The sequence below is a fragment of the Cavia porcellus genome, unplaced genomic scaffold, assembly GCF_034190915.1.
Source record: "Cavia porcellus strain 051 isolate PalLab524CR breed Dunkin Hartley unplaced genomic scaffold, mCavPor4.1 scaffold_29, whole genome shotgun sequence".
NCBI lineage: Eukaryota > Metazoa > Chordata > Mammalia > Rodentia > Caviidae > Cavia > Cavia porcellus.
In genome coordinates, this window is record NW_026947512.1 from 11,774,465 (window position 1) to 11,789,430 (window position 14,966).

The window sequence follows — 14,966 nt, forward strand, 5'->3', positions numbered from 1 at the left end:
GGCTACTATATCCAGCTGTGGCCAATCAGGAGTTGCCACAGAGTATGGAGTGAGCACGAAGTGCACACGGGTTGGCTAATTTAAGGAGGGACGTAGCGCATTGCGGAAGCTGGCGTGGTCCTTAGTCCCGGGTGGGGTATGGTATGTTGAGCGCCTGCGCCCAACACCAGGCATGGTGGCACACCTGACAACATGACAGTCAGAAGGCTGAGGCAAGAAGATCTCCACAAATTCAAGGTCAACCTGAACTACATAAGCACAATCCTGTTTCCAAAAGACGACAGCTGGGTATGGTGGCACCACCTGTAATTCCAGCATTCAGGAGGTTGAGGTAGGAGGACCATTGCAAATTCAAGACCAGCCTGGGCTACAAAGTGAGCACAAGGTCAGTCTGAACTGCATAATGAGACCCTGTCTCAAAAAGGAAAAAAAAAATTATTAAAACGCTTTACAGGAGGTGGGTATGGTGTCACACACCTATAATCCCAGCACTCCAGGAGGCTAGGGCAGGAGGATTGCAAATTCAAACTCAACCCACAACTTCTGGTTTAGAGACCCTACCTGAAGTGAAAAAATGAAAATTAAAAAATTACAAAGGTAGAGGTGTATGTAGCTCACTGCAAAAGCCCTGCGTTCAAACCCTACTACCCAAAACAAAACCCCACTTTGCAGAATACCAAAAACGTGGGTGTCCAGAGATATAGCTCAGCAGCCCAGTGCCTGCCTAGTAAGCATAAGGTCGTGAGTTTGATTCCTGATATCCAAAAACAAAAATAAAAAATCCCACTGACTGTATTTATAATATACGCTGGTGTGGTAGGTAAACTAATAGTCAATTTGTGACACCAGCTGAAGTGAATCAGTGTGGTGCTGGGTGTGGAAGGCCCACCTGAGGACTGTTGTCACCAGCATAAAAAGAACTGCAGAGGAAAATGGGGTGCTGCTGATTCTCCTGGAGAAGCTCATAGCTCTGGCTTTTCTGATACGAACTCAGCTGTTATCATCAGAGGAACTCGGGTCCTGACTGTCACTGAGGATGACTGCGGTTCTTTTTGGAGGAGCTCTGGTCCTTACCTTGAGTGTTGCTTCCTGGCTCAAGTGCAGAACCCTCAGCCTGCTGGTGCAGACTGTCTGGCTTCCACCACTGACTGACCTTTGGATCTTCCCAGCGTAGATCCTTGATATGGACTTGAATAAGACATTATCATGAGCTCTAGGCCTCCAGCTGGACTCACGCAGGACATTGCCATGGGCTACAAGGTAAACTCTTGAAAACATAAGCACAGGAAAGTAGTTTTTCTTTTCCTTTGTGGTTTTGTTTTTGGGGGTATTTTTGTTTGTTTTGATGCAGGGTCTTACTATGTAGTCAGGCTGGCTTAGACTCACCATGTACCCCGGGCTGGCCTTGAACTCATGGTAATTCTCCTGTCTCTGCCTCCAAGTGCTGGGATTATAGGTGCACACCACCATGCCCGGCTTCTTTTTCCTTTCTTAATCCAACCAGTGGAAGATGAACCAAGAGGACAGGGACATGAGGTCATTAGAATTTAGACAGTGAAAGCCAAGAGGTACCGTGTTCAGGCAGTGCCAGAGGCTAGGCTGGTATAAAGACTCCTAGGAAAAAAGATCATCTGGAATTCTCAAGAGCCCTACAGAGCACGATGCAGACAAGAGCCCAGCAGCCAGAGTGATGCCAATGACGGCCATACCTGCTGTCCCTGCACTGTATCATGACCACGTCTTCCTCAAAGCCATGCTTGCGCTGCTGGATTAGACAGAGTAAGGCAGGGACTCGCTCTTTGATCTGGAGACGAGGTAGACCCTTTTCTTCCAGGATGTGCAACCCCAGTTTCCCAAAAGCGCCGGGCCTAGCTGGGCTCACTGTCTTTCATTGGGGGCACCCATGACAATTCCTGGAACCTCTTCACATTGTCCACAGGGGTCCTCGCAGTATCTCACTGAACCACCAAGAATTTGGATTTGGGTCTGTAAAAAGCACTCTAAAAGTCTTATAACTGCAGCAGCAGATTCTAAATCTTGGGTTACACAGAAGCTGTCCTCTATATTCTGTGGACACAGGGTTTTTGTCTTCTGGTTGCTGGTACCGGGAATCAAACTCACAACCTCACGCTTGCCAGGTAGGTGCTGCACCACTAGCTACTCCCTGCCCCTTCTGTGGACACTGTTGCAGCAGTTCTGGTGATACTGTTTCTGGCTATTTAGAAAAGGGAAAGAAAACTAAACCTGCCCTTTATCTATACTATTAGTTTGGATTTACTTACCGGCCTACTGGCTATTAAGGTAACAATACCCACAGGCACAATTCAGTTTGTTTGCTCTTTCTGAGGAATTTCATTCACCTGATATGCACCTGTGATGCAGGTCTGTAATCCCAGCTACTCAGGAGATCGGAAGATCACAAGTTAGAGGCGGCCCTGAGCAAGTCAACAAGACCTTGTCTCAAGAATAAAAATAGGGGCTGGGAATTTAGCTCAGCGGCATAAGCACCTGCCTTGCAAACAGGCAGTCATGAGTTCGATCCCTGGTACTGATAAAAATGAAAAAGACCAAAAAAAAAAAAAAAAAAAAAAGAATAAAAAATAAAAGTGTAATATAGCTTACTAGTAAGCACTGGTCTAACATTCACAAGGCCCTGGTTTGATTCCTAGCACACACACAAAAAAGATTGAATTGCATGTATGTTTTTCACTTGCCCCTACTCCCAATCCCCCAACAGAGTTTGGTTAAGTATTTCCCGAACACCGGCTTATCCGCATGCACCCTGCAGTTGTGCTGCCTCCCAGCACTTCCTGGATGAACAGGACTGGTCTGTTTGGGGCCATAGTTGTGACCACTGTGTGCCAGGGCCTGGGCCTGGGACACCGCAGCTCTCAGAAGCCTGCAGGTAGCAGCTTATTTCTCCTTCCTCCGAGTAGATAGACTCAAGAGTCTCTCTCCCACTGCTCTCTCTCCACAAAGAAAACTATGAATGAGAGTTTGGGAGGGGATTAAATTAAAGAAGTGGGAAGCTAAATCTAGCTGGTTTGCTTTCATTCTTCATTCTTTTTCTTTTTTTTAAGAGAGGGGGCCTTACTGTGTAGCCCAGACTGGTCTTGAACTACGGTGATCCTCCTGCCTCAGTTTCCTGAGTGCTGGGATTACAGGCATGTACCGTCATACCCAGCCAGAAGTTTCTATACATTCAACTTATTTTACATTCACCTACCCTATTGCTACCTTCTTATGGGATTAACCAGAAAAAAGAGTCGAGCTGCGTTCTCCTGAATCAGGTGTTTCCTAAGCAAACTGAGCTCATGACATGGTCCTTTCCTTTTGGGTAAGGTGAGGAGGAGAATGAGGCCTGTGGCTAGGAGAGGTGGGCCATGCTTTCCCTGGGCCTGACTGAACTTTAACTTCTCTGCCCATTGAGTAACATGGAACTCTATACTTTGCTTAACCCCGGGAAGTGGTCATCAGCCTTTGACCTCAGCCCTCCCCTTCCGAACAGCTCCATCCCCCATTCCGGCCCTAGAACCTCAGGCAGAGGCAGAGCAAAGGGCCAGTGTCAGAGGGGTTGCCTCCAGGGCTACCTTCTCCTGCCAGCCCCCGGGAGCCCAGCGACCATGTTTTCCAGGGCTTCAGGGAAGAGGTAAGAGGGCTGAGCCTTCCCTTTCCACACTGTTACTCCTCCAAGGAGCCAGGGGGTAAACTGAGCCCACAAGGACCTCCTGACCCCCTTTGTGTGCCTCTTCCCCCTGGGTGCCCCTCCCCAAGGTCTCGGGAGCTTCTACTGAACCGCTTTCCCCAGGGAACACCACACACATTTCTTCCTCGATCCAGCTTGACCAGGGGGCACGGGTGACAAGAGGTGGCGGGTCCACTGTCATGGTTTTCTTTTGTGCTCAGTGGGGCTCTGAGGCCCCCTCTAGCTTCCATCTGAGGGTCTGAATGTGCAGCAGTGGACCCCGACTCTCCCCTTCACCCTCCTGGGCGCTGGGATTACAGGCACACGTGCCGGACTCCCGCCTTCACTCTGTTTTTAAAAAGTGAGATTACCTTCGTTTTCATTTCCTGACCCCTTGTTGGAAGCTCTTACACATTTTGGGCAACAGAACGGGCCAAGGGGCTGAGTGAAGGCAGTAACAGCAGCAGGCCAGCAGCCAGGAGCTGCGTCTGAGGTGACTGAAGGGGATGGAAAGCAGGGAGCCTGGGAGCTTCCAGGTCTCTGGACTGGACCTCTGGGGGATGCTGGTTCTGCTCACAGCGCGGATGGCCACAGAAGGAAAGGCGGGGCCGGCCCGCTGGGTCCCACTGCAGGACTTGCGGTGGAACCATGCAGCGGTCAGTCCGAGCCCCGTGGAAGGTCAGGGCTAGAGCTGGAGGGCTGGAGGGCTGGGAGTCGCGCGCACCTCGATGTGGCCTGCTCCACTCATTCATGCTTGTCCGTGTCAAAACTCTCTCCCAGCCTTGAGGGCGCAGGTTTACATTCCAGCCCTTTGAGGGCTTCCCTCCCCAGCTGCTGCTGGCCCCATGGCTGCCCTCACTTTGTTCTGAGCACCAGGGTATGGAGAATCCTTGCGGGCCGGATGCACCCCCAGCGCACAAGAGCTCAAGCCTCGGCCACAGAGCCTGACCGCAAGCCCAGCAGGGCCCTGTCACCCTGTCCCACGGTCTAGTGCTTGGTGACAAGGCTGGGCCCTGGTGGGCCTGAGAGCGGGACTCTCTGGTGACAGCCGGCCCTTCTGTGTTGCTTATCCCGTATCCTGTCCCTCGCAGGCAGGTCTGTCTGCTCTCTGTGCTGCTCACCCTGTGGAGCAGTGTGGCCTGTCAAGGGAACCCCGTGGAGGACATCTGTGTGGCGAAGCCCAGGGATGTGCCTTGGAATCCCATGTGCATTTACCGAGTCCCAGACAAGAAAGCAACCGAGTATGAAGGCACAGAGCAGAAGATCCCCGAGGCCACCAATCGCCGAGTCTGGGAACTGTCCAAGGCCAATTCCCGCTTTGCCACCACCATGTACCAGCACCTGGCCAAATCTAAGAATGAAAACGACAACATCTTCCTGTCGCCCTTGAGTATCTCCACAGCTTTCGCTATGACCAAGCTGGGTGCCTGCAATGACACCCTCAAGCAGCTGATGGAGGTAGAGTCCCCCCACCTCCCACCCCTCACTGGTGTCTTCCTGGCTCCAGGGGAAGAGTGTGCTCAGCGGTGCACAGGGTTTGGTCTCCAGCAGAACAAAAAAACAAAAACCAAGGAAACAAACAACACTTCCAAACCACCATGCCCTGTTATCTATTACAGAAGTGTGGTGGGACTCTAGAGAAGAAACTGGGCGGCAAGCTTTCAGTTTTTGTTTAGTTTGGATTTGTTTGTTTTTGAGACAGAGAATCACTGTGTAGTTCAGCTGGCCTCAAACTCATGGCCACTTTCCTGGCTCAGCCTCCCAAGTGCTGGAATTACAGATGCGCACCAACATATCCAGCTCTTTTGGTTTTTCAAACAATTACATTCTGAGCCAGGCGTTTAGCTCGGTGGCACAAGTATCTGCCTGGCAAGCATGAGATCATGTGTTCAATCCCTGGTACAAAATAAATAATAATAATTATTATTATATACTGAAACAAAATCAGGAAAATCAAAATCAGAATATATAAAACCAAAATGCCTTTGGCACTTGGTACAGAGTTTGGAGGTGAGGAAAAGAGCAGCCTCACCGTCCTGTCAGCCCTGACGCTCGTTTGTTTCCTTGGGAAGGGAATCACTCTTTTCCCTTGTCAGCCCTATCACAGTCAGTGTCCCACAAGAGCTCCAAGAGCAGCTGCCCCTGTAGAAGCCAAGAAAGGATTGTTACCAGGAAAGTTGCGGCTGCAGCGTCTCTCTGTCCCCATTGCCAAGGGGACTTTCGGTGTTCTGTTAGGAAAGATCCTCATGTGGGCATGGAACTCTTCAGGACTGGCCAGCTGCCGGTGCTTTATCTTTGTGCCTCCTGCCCTTTCATCTCGTTTATCCACATACTCACCCTCACTGGGGGTCAAGCACTCGCACTGTGCCAGGCTTGAGCTCCAAGCACACTTGGGTGGCTTTTCTCAGCCCCGGCAGCCGGGCCTCCCCACTAAACCCACCATCTTCCTCCGGCTCCCACAGGTTTTTAAGTTTGATACCATCTCTGAGAAAACATCTGATCAGATCCACTTCTTCTTTGCCAAACTCAACTGTCGCCTCTATAGAAAAGCAAACAAGTCCTCCTTGGTAGTAGCGGCCAACCGCCTTTTTGGAGACAAATCCCTGACCTTCAGCGAGAGCTACCAGGGCATCAGTGAGGCGGTCTACGGCGCCAAGCTCCAGCCCCTGGACTTCAAGGTGAGTCGCAGGTGCCACCTCTCACCTCGGAGCTCTTCCTGTCCTCCTGGAGCGTGAGGGGTAGAGGGTCCCAGGAATGCTGCTCTGCCAGCTAAAGACCAGGGGCGGCTGGCTCCGAATGCCAACTCTTCTGGAAACTTCAGAAGCCAGTGGTATGGACAGCTTGGATTGCAGAGGCTGCTCTCACAAAGCCGTATAAATAATCAGCGCTTCATTCCACCTAGTTCAGATTTATAACAAAGGTTTACTGGAGATGCCAGTCCTATGAGAGACTTTACTTAATGTACACAGTTGCTGAAGTCAAATAAAATTGATATGTGGGGGATCCCTGAAGCACAGGAGTCTGTTAAGTGTTCTGAGTTCTACAACAGAGAGACCTACTGGCTCTGTTCAGCCAGAACTCCTTCAATTTATTTGAACACGTAGGCCCTTCCCTCTTCCTCCTATCCTTTCAACCCTGTCACCACTCACTGTTTCTGTAGAGCATGTTTTTGGAAACTCTTTTGAGAGTTTAGTTGCTCTGATGTCAGAAAAGACATTTCATCTCTCTCTTTTTTTTACCCAGTACTGGAATTTGAAACCAGGGACTTTGCATTAGGCTACATCTCCAGCTCTTTTGTTTCAAGACAGGGTCTCTTGGGGGCTGGGGATTTAGCTCAGTGGCGTAAGCGCCTGCCTTGCAAGCAGGCAGTCATGAGTTCGATCCCCGGTACCGATAAAAAGGAAAAAAAAAAAAAAAAAATAGACAGGGTCTCTCTACACTGCCTAGTTGTCCAGGCTGAGCTGGAATTTGAGATCCTCCTGCTTCAGCCTCCCAGAATGCTAGGATTACGGGCATGTGCCATCATACCCCAGCTTTTAGCTTCTTTTAAAAAGACTTTTCTCCCTCTTTCCTTTCTATTCCTTTATCTCTTATTTCTTTACCATCTTATATTTATTAACTATATAAAAATCAATGATACTATATTAGATCTGTGAGGTTTCTTCAGTTTGCTTTATTTTTTGTGGGGAGGGGAACAGGAATCAAACTGAGGACCTTGTGTTTGCCAAGCAGGTGCTTGTGACACCGCACTATATTGCCAGCCCCTAAAATGATGGCTTCTTAATTAAGCAGTTGAAAGGCAGGGGGATAATGAAGGAAATAAAATGCTGCCAGGGAAAGAAGTCGGTGGAGCACAGGGTGGGCAGGTTTGCTTTCTGTCCCCCTTAGGCCCATGCAGAGCAGTCCAGACAGATCATCAATGACTGGGTGGCCAACAAGACAGAAGGCCGCATCACCAACGTCATTCCCAACGGAACCATCGATGAGTTCACCGTTCTGGTGCTGGTTAACACCATCTACTTCAAGGTACTGGAACTGGGCCTCGGGAGACCCCAGCCACTTCTTCTTGCTCTTTAGCTCATTCTCTTTCATACTTCTGGGCACGTGGAGGAAGACAGCATCTGAGAAATGGTCCACACGCTTTTTGGAAGACAGGTACATTCACCAAGAGCAGTGTCTGCACACCACACAGGCAGCCCTTTTGGCTACAAGGTGTGCCCGGTGGTAAACCCTCCTACACGCGAGACATACACAAACACACATCCTGATGTGACAGTGAGGGGTGTATTTTTGCCACCCAGTTAACTCCCTTTGGAATTTGGAACGAATCTCCCTGGTGTCCAGAGCAGCTTCTACTGCATCTGAACATCCCGGAGCGGGCTCCCCTCAGGGTAGACAAAGAAAGGCTCTGCCCTTCCACCGCCTACAGCAGACCCTTTGCTGCCCTCAGCCAGTCCAGAGTGCTGCAGACTGCTCCAGCTCCACTGCTTCAGGGAGGCGGGCACAAACAGATCCTGGCCGAGCAGGAAGGCCACCCGTCAGAGATGCGGTCCACACACATTCTTCCCTCTTCCTCCGGCAGCCTGTCTCGTGGGGCTTCCTGTTCCCCAGGAACAGAGGAAACTGCATTTCTACAACGTGTATTACTTTCTACAGTGTAGAATCATTTACCATTTATTACTTTTTTGGGGGGGGGGGATAGGATCTCACCACGTAGTTCAGGCTGGCCCCGAACTCTTTATGTAACCCAGCTTGGCCTCAAATTCATGGCACTTTTCCTGCTTCAGCCTTCTGAGTACTGGGATTACAGGCATGTGTTACCACACTCAGCAATCTATCATTTCTTATCTTTTCTTTTTTTTGGGGGGGGGTACCAAAGATCAAACTCACGACCTTGTGCTTACCAAGCAGGCACTTGTGCCGCTGAGCTAAACCCCCAACCCCGACCTGCCATTTATTAACCCTCTTGATTCTCACAACATCACAAATGAGAACATGAAAAACTCTTATAGCTTAATTTAACTTTACTTAATTTAATTTTTTGGTACCAAGGATTGAATTCATGACCTTGTGCTTGCTAGGCAGGCACTTAAGCCACTGAGCTAAATCGCCAGTCCTACAGCTTAATTTTAAATTCTGACTCATTTTTTGAGTACGTGAATTTGAGTGGCTTACCTGGGATTTTTGCACCTATGAAATGGTAATAATGACAGATCCACCTCATAGGATTACAGAGCAGACTGGGTAAGTGGCTTACCTGGGATTTTTGTACCTATGAAATGGTAATAATGACAGATCCACCTCATAGGATTACAGAGCAGACTGAGTAAGTTAACATACATAAGATGCTCGGAACATGGCCTGTACACCCTTCTTGTACAAGCACTTTATAAATATTGGCTGCCAGAAGTTCCTAATCACACAGGTGAGAAACCACCATTTAGAAAAGTCAATGACTTGTCTCCAGATCAAAGAGCCAGGAAGTGCTAAGGAATGGAAGTGAAGCCAGCCAGGACTCTCTCTCTCTCTCTGGCAGGGCAGGCTGGCAACTAGAGTTCAATCAAAGAGAACTTGTAAGGAAGCTTGTAGGCTATCCTTGGGTTTAGATTTTATTTTTTCTGGTTATGAAGGCAATAGTCATTGCTAAAAATCTGAGAAACACAGAAAAGTACACAATTAGAAAATCCTCTTCTAATTCCATTGCATGGACACAGTGATGGTTCACCTTTTCATGCACAGGCCTCTAAACTTTCTTTCCTGAAAACTCTATAGATTAATGTAAGAAGATAATGTGAATGTTCCATGCCAATAAATACTTTTCCCATGGATTGTTCTTGCCTTGGGATTCTTCCCCCTTGTGTCTTCTTCCAGGGCCTGTGGAAGTCAAAGTTCAGCCCTGACAGCACAAAGCAGGAGCCGTTTCACAAGGCAAACAAGGAGAAGTGTTTGGTCTCCATGATGTACCAGGAAAGCAAGTTTCGGTACCGGCGTGTGGCAGAAGGTACCCAGGTGTTGGAGTTGCCCTTCAAAGGTGATGACATCACCATGGTGCTCATCCTGCCCGGGCCAGGGAAAAACCTGGACAAGATGGAGCAGGAGCTCACCCCAGAGCTGCTGCAGGAGTGGTTGGACGAGTTGGTGGAGACCCTGCTGGTGGTCCACATACCACGTTTCCGCATTGAGGACAGCTTCAGTTTGAAGGAGCATCTGCAAAAAATGGGTCTGGTCGACTTGTTCACTCCTGAGAAGTCCAAACTCCCAGGTTGGTACCAGGCAGGGCTTTCTTCCTCTCTGTCCCCACGGTGGTCTGAATTCGAGTGAAAGAGTGGAAAGGAGCCTCAGGTCAAGATTTCTGGATTCCAATCCCAGGGTGACTGCCAACTTGTGGAAACCCTCTGCCCTCTGGGGACCTCGGTCTCCTTATCTACAAAGAGGACAGTTTGCGGGTCTAGTTCCATGGGCCCAGCCGACACTAGCGCCTGCCAGTCTATCTCATAGATGAAACCAGGTAGAGAAGGACACAAAAGCAGATTGGAATTCAGAGCACAGACAGACATAAGCTCTGGGGACATCTGGGCCTAGCTGACATGTAGCAGCCCTTCACCTAACGTGCCAAAGGCTTCTTTGTTTTCTTCAGTGTCACTTGGACAGACACTGCCAACTTTTTCCAAGTTAATGGTGTTAAGCTGCTGTGATTGCTCAATTCACCATCCTTTAAAAATAGCAATCTAGAGCCAGGTGTGGTGGCACACGCCTGTAATCCGCAGGAAGCTGAGGTAGGGAGGATCTTTGCAAATTCAAGACCAACCTGGATTACAAAGGAAATGCAAGGCCAGCCTGAACTGCATAGCAAGACCCTGTCTCACAAAGATAAATAAGAGCATCTAAACATATATTAAAAAGTTAAAATAATTATTTAACAACTATTTACTTAGAATATGCTATAAAATATAGGTACTGTCTGTTCCTTAAGCGCTCAGAAGAATGTGCCTGTGAACTGCACAGACCCCGTGTCGTCTTTGTTTTTGCTACTGTTGATATTTATAACTGCTGATGCAGATCTTTATTTATTTATTTTTGATATATTTTCCATTTTACCAAAGTTCTAAAATTATATATCTCATACAATTTTATTCACTTACATACAGCCAAGTATGTTATTTTTCAGTTTGCAAATACAAACTATATAATGGTGAAAAAAATACATAAAAAAGCTTATAATACTAGGTAATTGGATTTACCTTTACTGGGCTGTCTTTAAATTAGTTCTGAAAGTTAGCCCTTCTTTAAAATGTTGCCAGATTGATGGGCGCCTTGGCACACACTTGTATTCCAGTACTTGGAAGGCTGAGGCAGGAGGATTGTTGCAAATTCAAGGGCAACCTGGGTTACAAAGTGAGCCCAAGGTCAGCCTGAACTGCATAGAGAGGCCATGTCTCAAAACAACAACAAAAGTTGCCAATATCGGGAACCAGGCCAAGAGTCCCGATTGTCAGTATCAGGAACCTGACCAAGAGTCTCAATTGTCAGTCTCAAGAATGTTGCAAGAAAAATAAAAAGCAGAAACAAGTATCATATTTTAACAGTGGCTGGAAAGTTAATGTCTCTGGACCTGACCTTTTTTACTCTCTAAAGACTCCACTCCAGAGGGCATAGATACTCTTTTGCAGTGTCTTGACCCGAGTATAATCCTATGATGATTTAAGAAGGCGTAGATGATCTTATGCTTACAAGTATCTTGTCCTTGAGTATAATCCTGAGATGACTTGATCTTAGTGGGAAATCCCTGCTGGGTGGTATCAACAACCCCAATCCTTCCTTTCATCCCACAAAACCAGTTACTGTGAATTTGTGGTCCCCAACATGCCAGACTGACTGTGGGTGATGATACGTACGTGTAATCCTGTTTACCTGGGAGGCTGATGCAGGAGGATCCCAGGTTGCAGGCCAGCCTGGGGAAGTTAGGTCCTGTCTCAAAATAAAAAGGGCAGGGGTGTAGCTCAGTGGTTGAGCACTTGTCGAGACTGTATGAGGGCATCAAGTTTCAAATTTCAGTACTAAGAAAAAAAAAATACATTCTTGCCAGACAGAAAAGAAAGCTATCCATACAAGGATGTGAGGCTTAAGAACAGTAATCTAACCTACTACTCTAACCTCTACTCCAAAAGAGCGGAAGCGTGAGATTAAATCCACGAGAGCTACGTTGGATTTTTAGCACATACTTATAGGGGGAATATCGTTAGGTGAAGTTCCAAGATTTTTTTTCTACTTTCCAAAAGCCCCAAAGGACGCTAAGCGACACCGGCTCCCCCTACCTGGGGGTGAAGCCGGCCGGCTGGGTCTCAGCGCCCCCTCTGGTCTTCCTAGGTATTACCGCCGATGGCCGGGAAGACCTGTTCGTCTCCGACGCGTTCCACAAGGCGTTTCTCGAGGTGAGTTCCGCGCTGCGTTTCTGAGCTCAGTATTTGACTCAGCGGTGTCTCGGGTGACCTGTAACCCTGGAGCGCGGGGCACAGACGACACGGGCTGGGGAACGGCAGGATTCCTGTGCTCCGCAGCTCCGGCGGCCACCGCGTGCCCTGCAGACTACCCCTCCCGCCGTCGGGTCACGCAGGGACACTTACGGGGAGGGCGACACAGGGAAAGGCAAGGCAATGCCACAAGAAGGACTTGAGAGCCAGGAGAGTCCTAAAATGAAAAGCATTGTCGGGCGCGGTGGCGCAAGCCCGTCATCTCAGCACTTAGGACGTGAGGCAGGAGGATCCTTGCACGTTCTAGACCAGCCGAGGCTGCAAAGTGAGCGCAGGGCCAGCCTGAGCTGCATAACGACACCGGTGTCAAAAAGACAAAAACAAACAAATAATTCTGGAGGGGAAGAAGATGCCTCGCCTGTTCCCCAGGAAACAGGACAGAAGGGGCTGGTGGCACAAGAGAACCGAATGACCGGGTGAGGGATGGCGCTGAGTGTGGATCGGTAACCTCGAGGCATCCTGGGGAACAACAGGGCACTGCGGACAATGCACAGGACCTTGTGCTGCGCGAACCGCAGCGACTGCTGGTGCGCCCCGGCGCGGCGCGGGCGCCTCCCGGCTCAGCCCCCCCCCCCACTGCTTTTTCTCCCACGGAGACTTCGGGACACGGCAGAGAATCGGTTTCTGTTCAGAGCTCCTAGGGGACGTGGGAACCAGCGGTGCGGATGTTCTTGGTGGGAGGCAGCTGGGAAGGGAAGGGAGACGGGCTGGTGTGGAGTGCCCAGAGCCGAGAACGGGGCTGGCGTCGTAGGGTCCCAGGGAAGGTTCCAGCACGGCGCCCTGCAATGGTCCGGGGCTCCACTCTTGGGGGGGAATGTTTGGTTCTGAGGAAAGTGGTAAGAAGAAGGGCAGAGGGAGGCCATCAGGAGTCTGAAGGATGCTGAGCTTGTAAAAGCTCTGGTCTGCTCACAATTGCGGTTCTAGAGAATGAAAACGTGAGGAGGTAGAGGGTGAAGACGGGGGACTGGAAGAGCAGGGAGGGGACAAAACACCAGCCAGCGGTACAAAGCCTGTGACCCCAGCATTGACAAGGCCAGGCAAGGGGACATGGGAAGACGGCCTGCTTTACAGTCTGAGAGCTGGGCATGGTGTGCCCGCCTGTGACCCCGGCACTCAGGAGGCTGCGGCAGAAGGATCACGGCAAGTTCAAGGGTGGCCTGAACTACGTAAGGAGACCGTCCCCAAAACCAGCAAGTTGCCCGGCAGGGTGGCACACGCCTGTAATCCCAACATTCAGGTGGCTGAGGCTGGGGGATCCCAAGAGTTCGAGGCCAACCTGGGCTACATAGTGAGACCCTGTCACAAACCAAAAACAAACAACCCCAAACAGGGAAACAAACATAAGAACAAATTTGAAGCTGGCCTGGAAACACAGCCAGACCCTGTCTCAAATAAATAAACCAACCAACAAATGAACTGAACAAACAAAAATCAGCTCCCTAACTCAGGGATCAAAGGTGCTTTGTCAGGAACACCCAAAACCCAGGGACGCTTGGGGAGGGATCACTGAGTGTAAGGTCAGCCTGGGCTACACAGTGAAAGCCTGTCCCAAAAAACCGAAAAAGTAAATAAAATTTAAAAAATTCAGGAACAGTCAGGTTTTTTTTTTTTTTTGGAAGTCAGTTTTGCTCTGAGCAATTAGGCAATATCTTCCAATGATGTGTCGTGGTTCTGCGTATCAGCCAAGTCCAAACCCCAGTCTATAATTCTAATAAAAACTCATCCAGGTGCCGGAGCCCCTCTTCTAACTAGAGGGACCAGAGAGGAGCAGCTAGGGGAGTGCCGTCTGGATTTCTGACGCCCCCTTTCCACTACAGAGCACTGATCTTGCATCAGAATCTCTGCTATCAGCTGGTACAAAATACTCTCTGTGGCACCATGTGGGTTCACGATGCCAGCCAGAGATGTGACCTTCAGTACATTCAGATTTCTGATTCGGGGTTACATGACTGGAATGTCACAGACTCGAGTGAACACCAGTGTGTTCCACTCCCTGGGTGAATGGGGCTGGGGCAAGGCAGTCTGAGCCCAGTGCATATGAGAATGGCTGTGTCTGCTGGTGGCTCGCCTGCCTGTGGAGACCTGCGGTGCAGCTAACTGGCCATCTTGTTTCCCTTCTGCTCTGCAGGTGAATGAGGAAGGCAGTGAAGCAGCAGCGAGTACGGGCGTCCTGCTCGCTGGCCGTTCGCTGAACCCCAACAGGGTGATCTTTAAGGCCAACAGGCCCTTCCTGGTTCTTATACGGGAAGTTACTCTCAACACTATTATCTTCATGGGGAGAGTAGCCAACCCTTGTGTTAACTAAAATATTCTTATTCCTTGTACTTCTTCCTATTTTGGTTTGTGAACAAAAATAAAGGTAAATACAACTGCTCCCATCTCAAAAATGGACACAACCGGGCTGAGGATTTAGCTCAGCGGCATAAGTCCTGCCTTGCAAGCAGGCAGTCATGAGTTCGATTCCGGGTACCGATAAAAAAAGACAAAAAAAAAAAAAAGATACAACTATGTGAAATAAAGACCAGGGATGGAAAAACAGATGTATTGGGGCGTTTATTAAAATGATGTTTTCAACTGTTTTCCACCCAGTGAACACACCTGGGTCAAGAAAGTAGGGAGTTAGTTATGTCACTGTTGCATCTTGGAAAGTGGCAGACATCCCAAAGGGGAAGCTTGAAATCTCAAGATTCTCATGTTAAAAAAAAATGTAAATGAACAATCTCTCTGAGCACAGATAAGACACATCCAAA

General features: G+C 49.2%; 1 protein-coding gene across 1 annotated transcript; it reads left to right on the forward strand.

The window, feature by feature from the left end:
• Positions 1 to 3,623: 3,623 nt before the first annotated feature.
• Positions 3,624 to 14,521, forward strand: Serpinc1 (serpin family C member 1). The gene is given in 7 exon segments (NM_001173401.1): positions 3,624 to 3,649; positions 4,777 to 5,143; positions 6,148 to 6,363; positions 7,574 to 7,711; positions 9,557 to 9,947; positions 12,053 to 12,117; positions 14,345 to 14,521. Coding segments are annotated over 7 exon segments (1,380 nt in total).
• Positions 14,522 to 14,966: the final 445 nt, after the last annotated feature.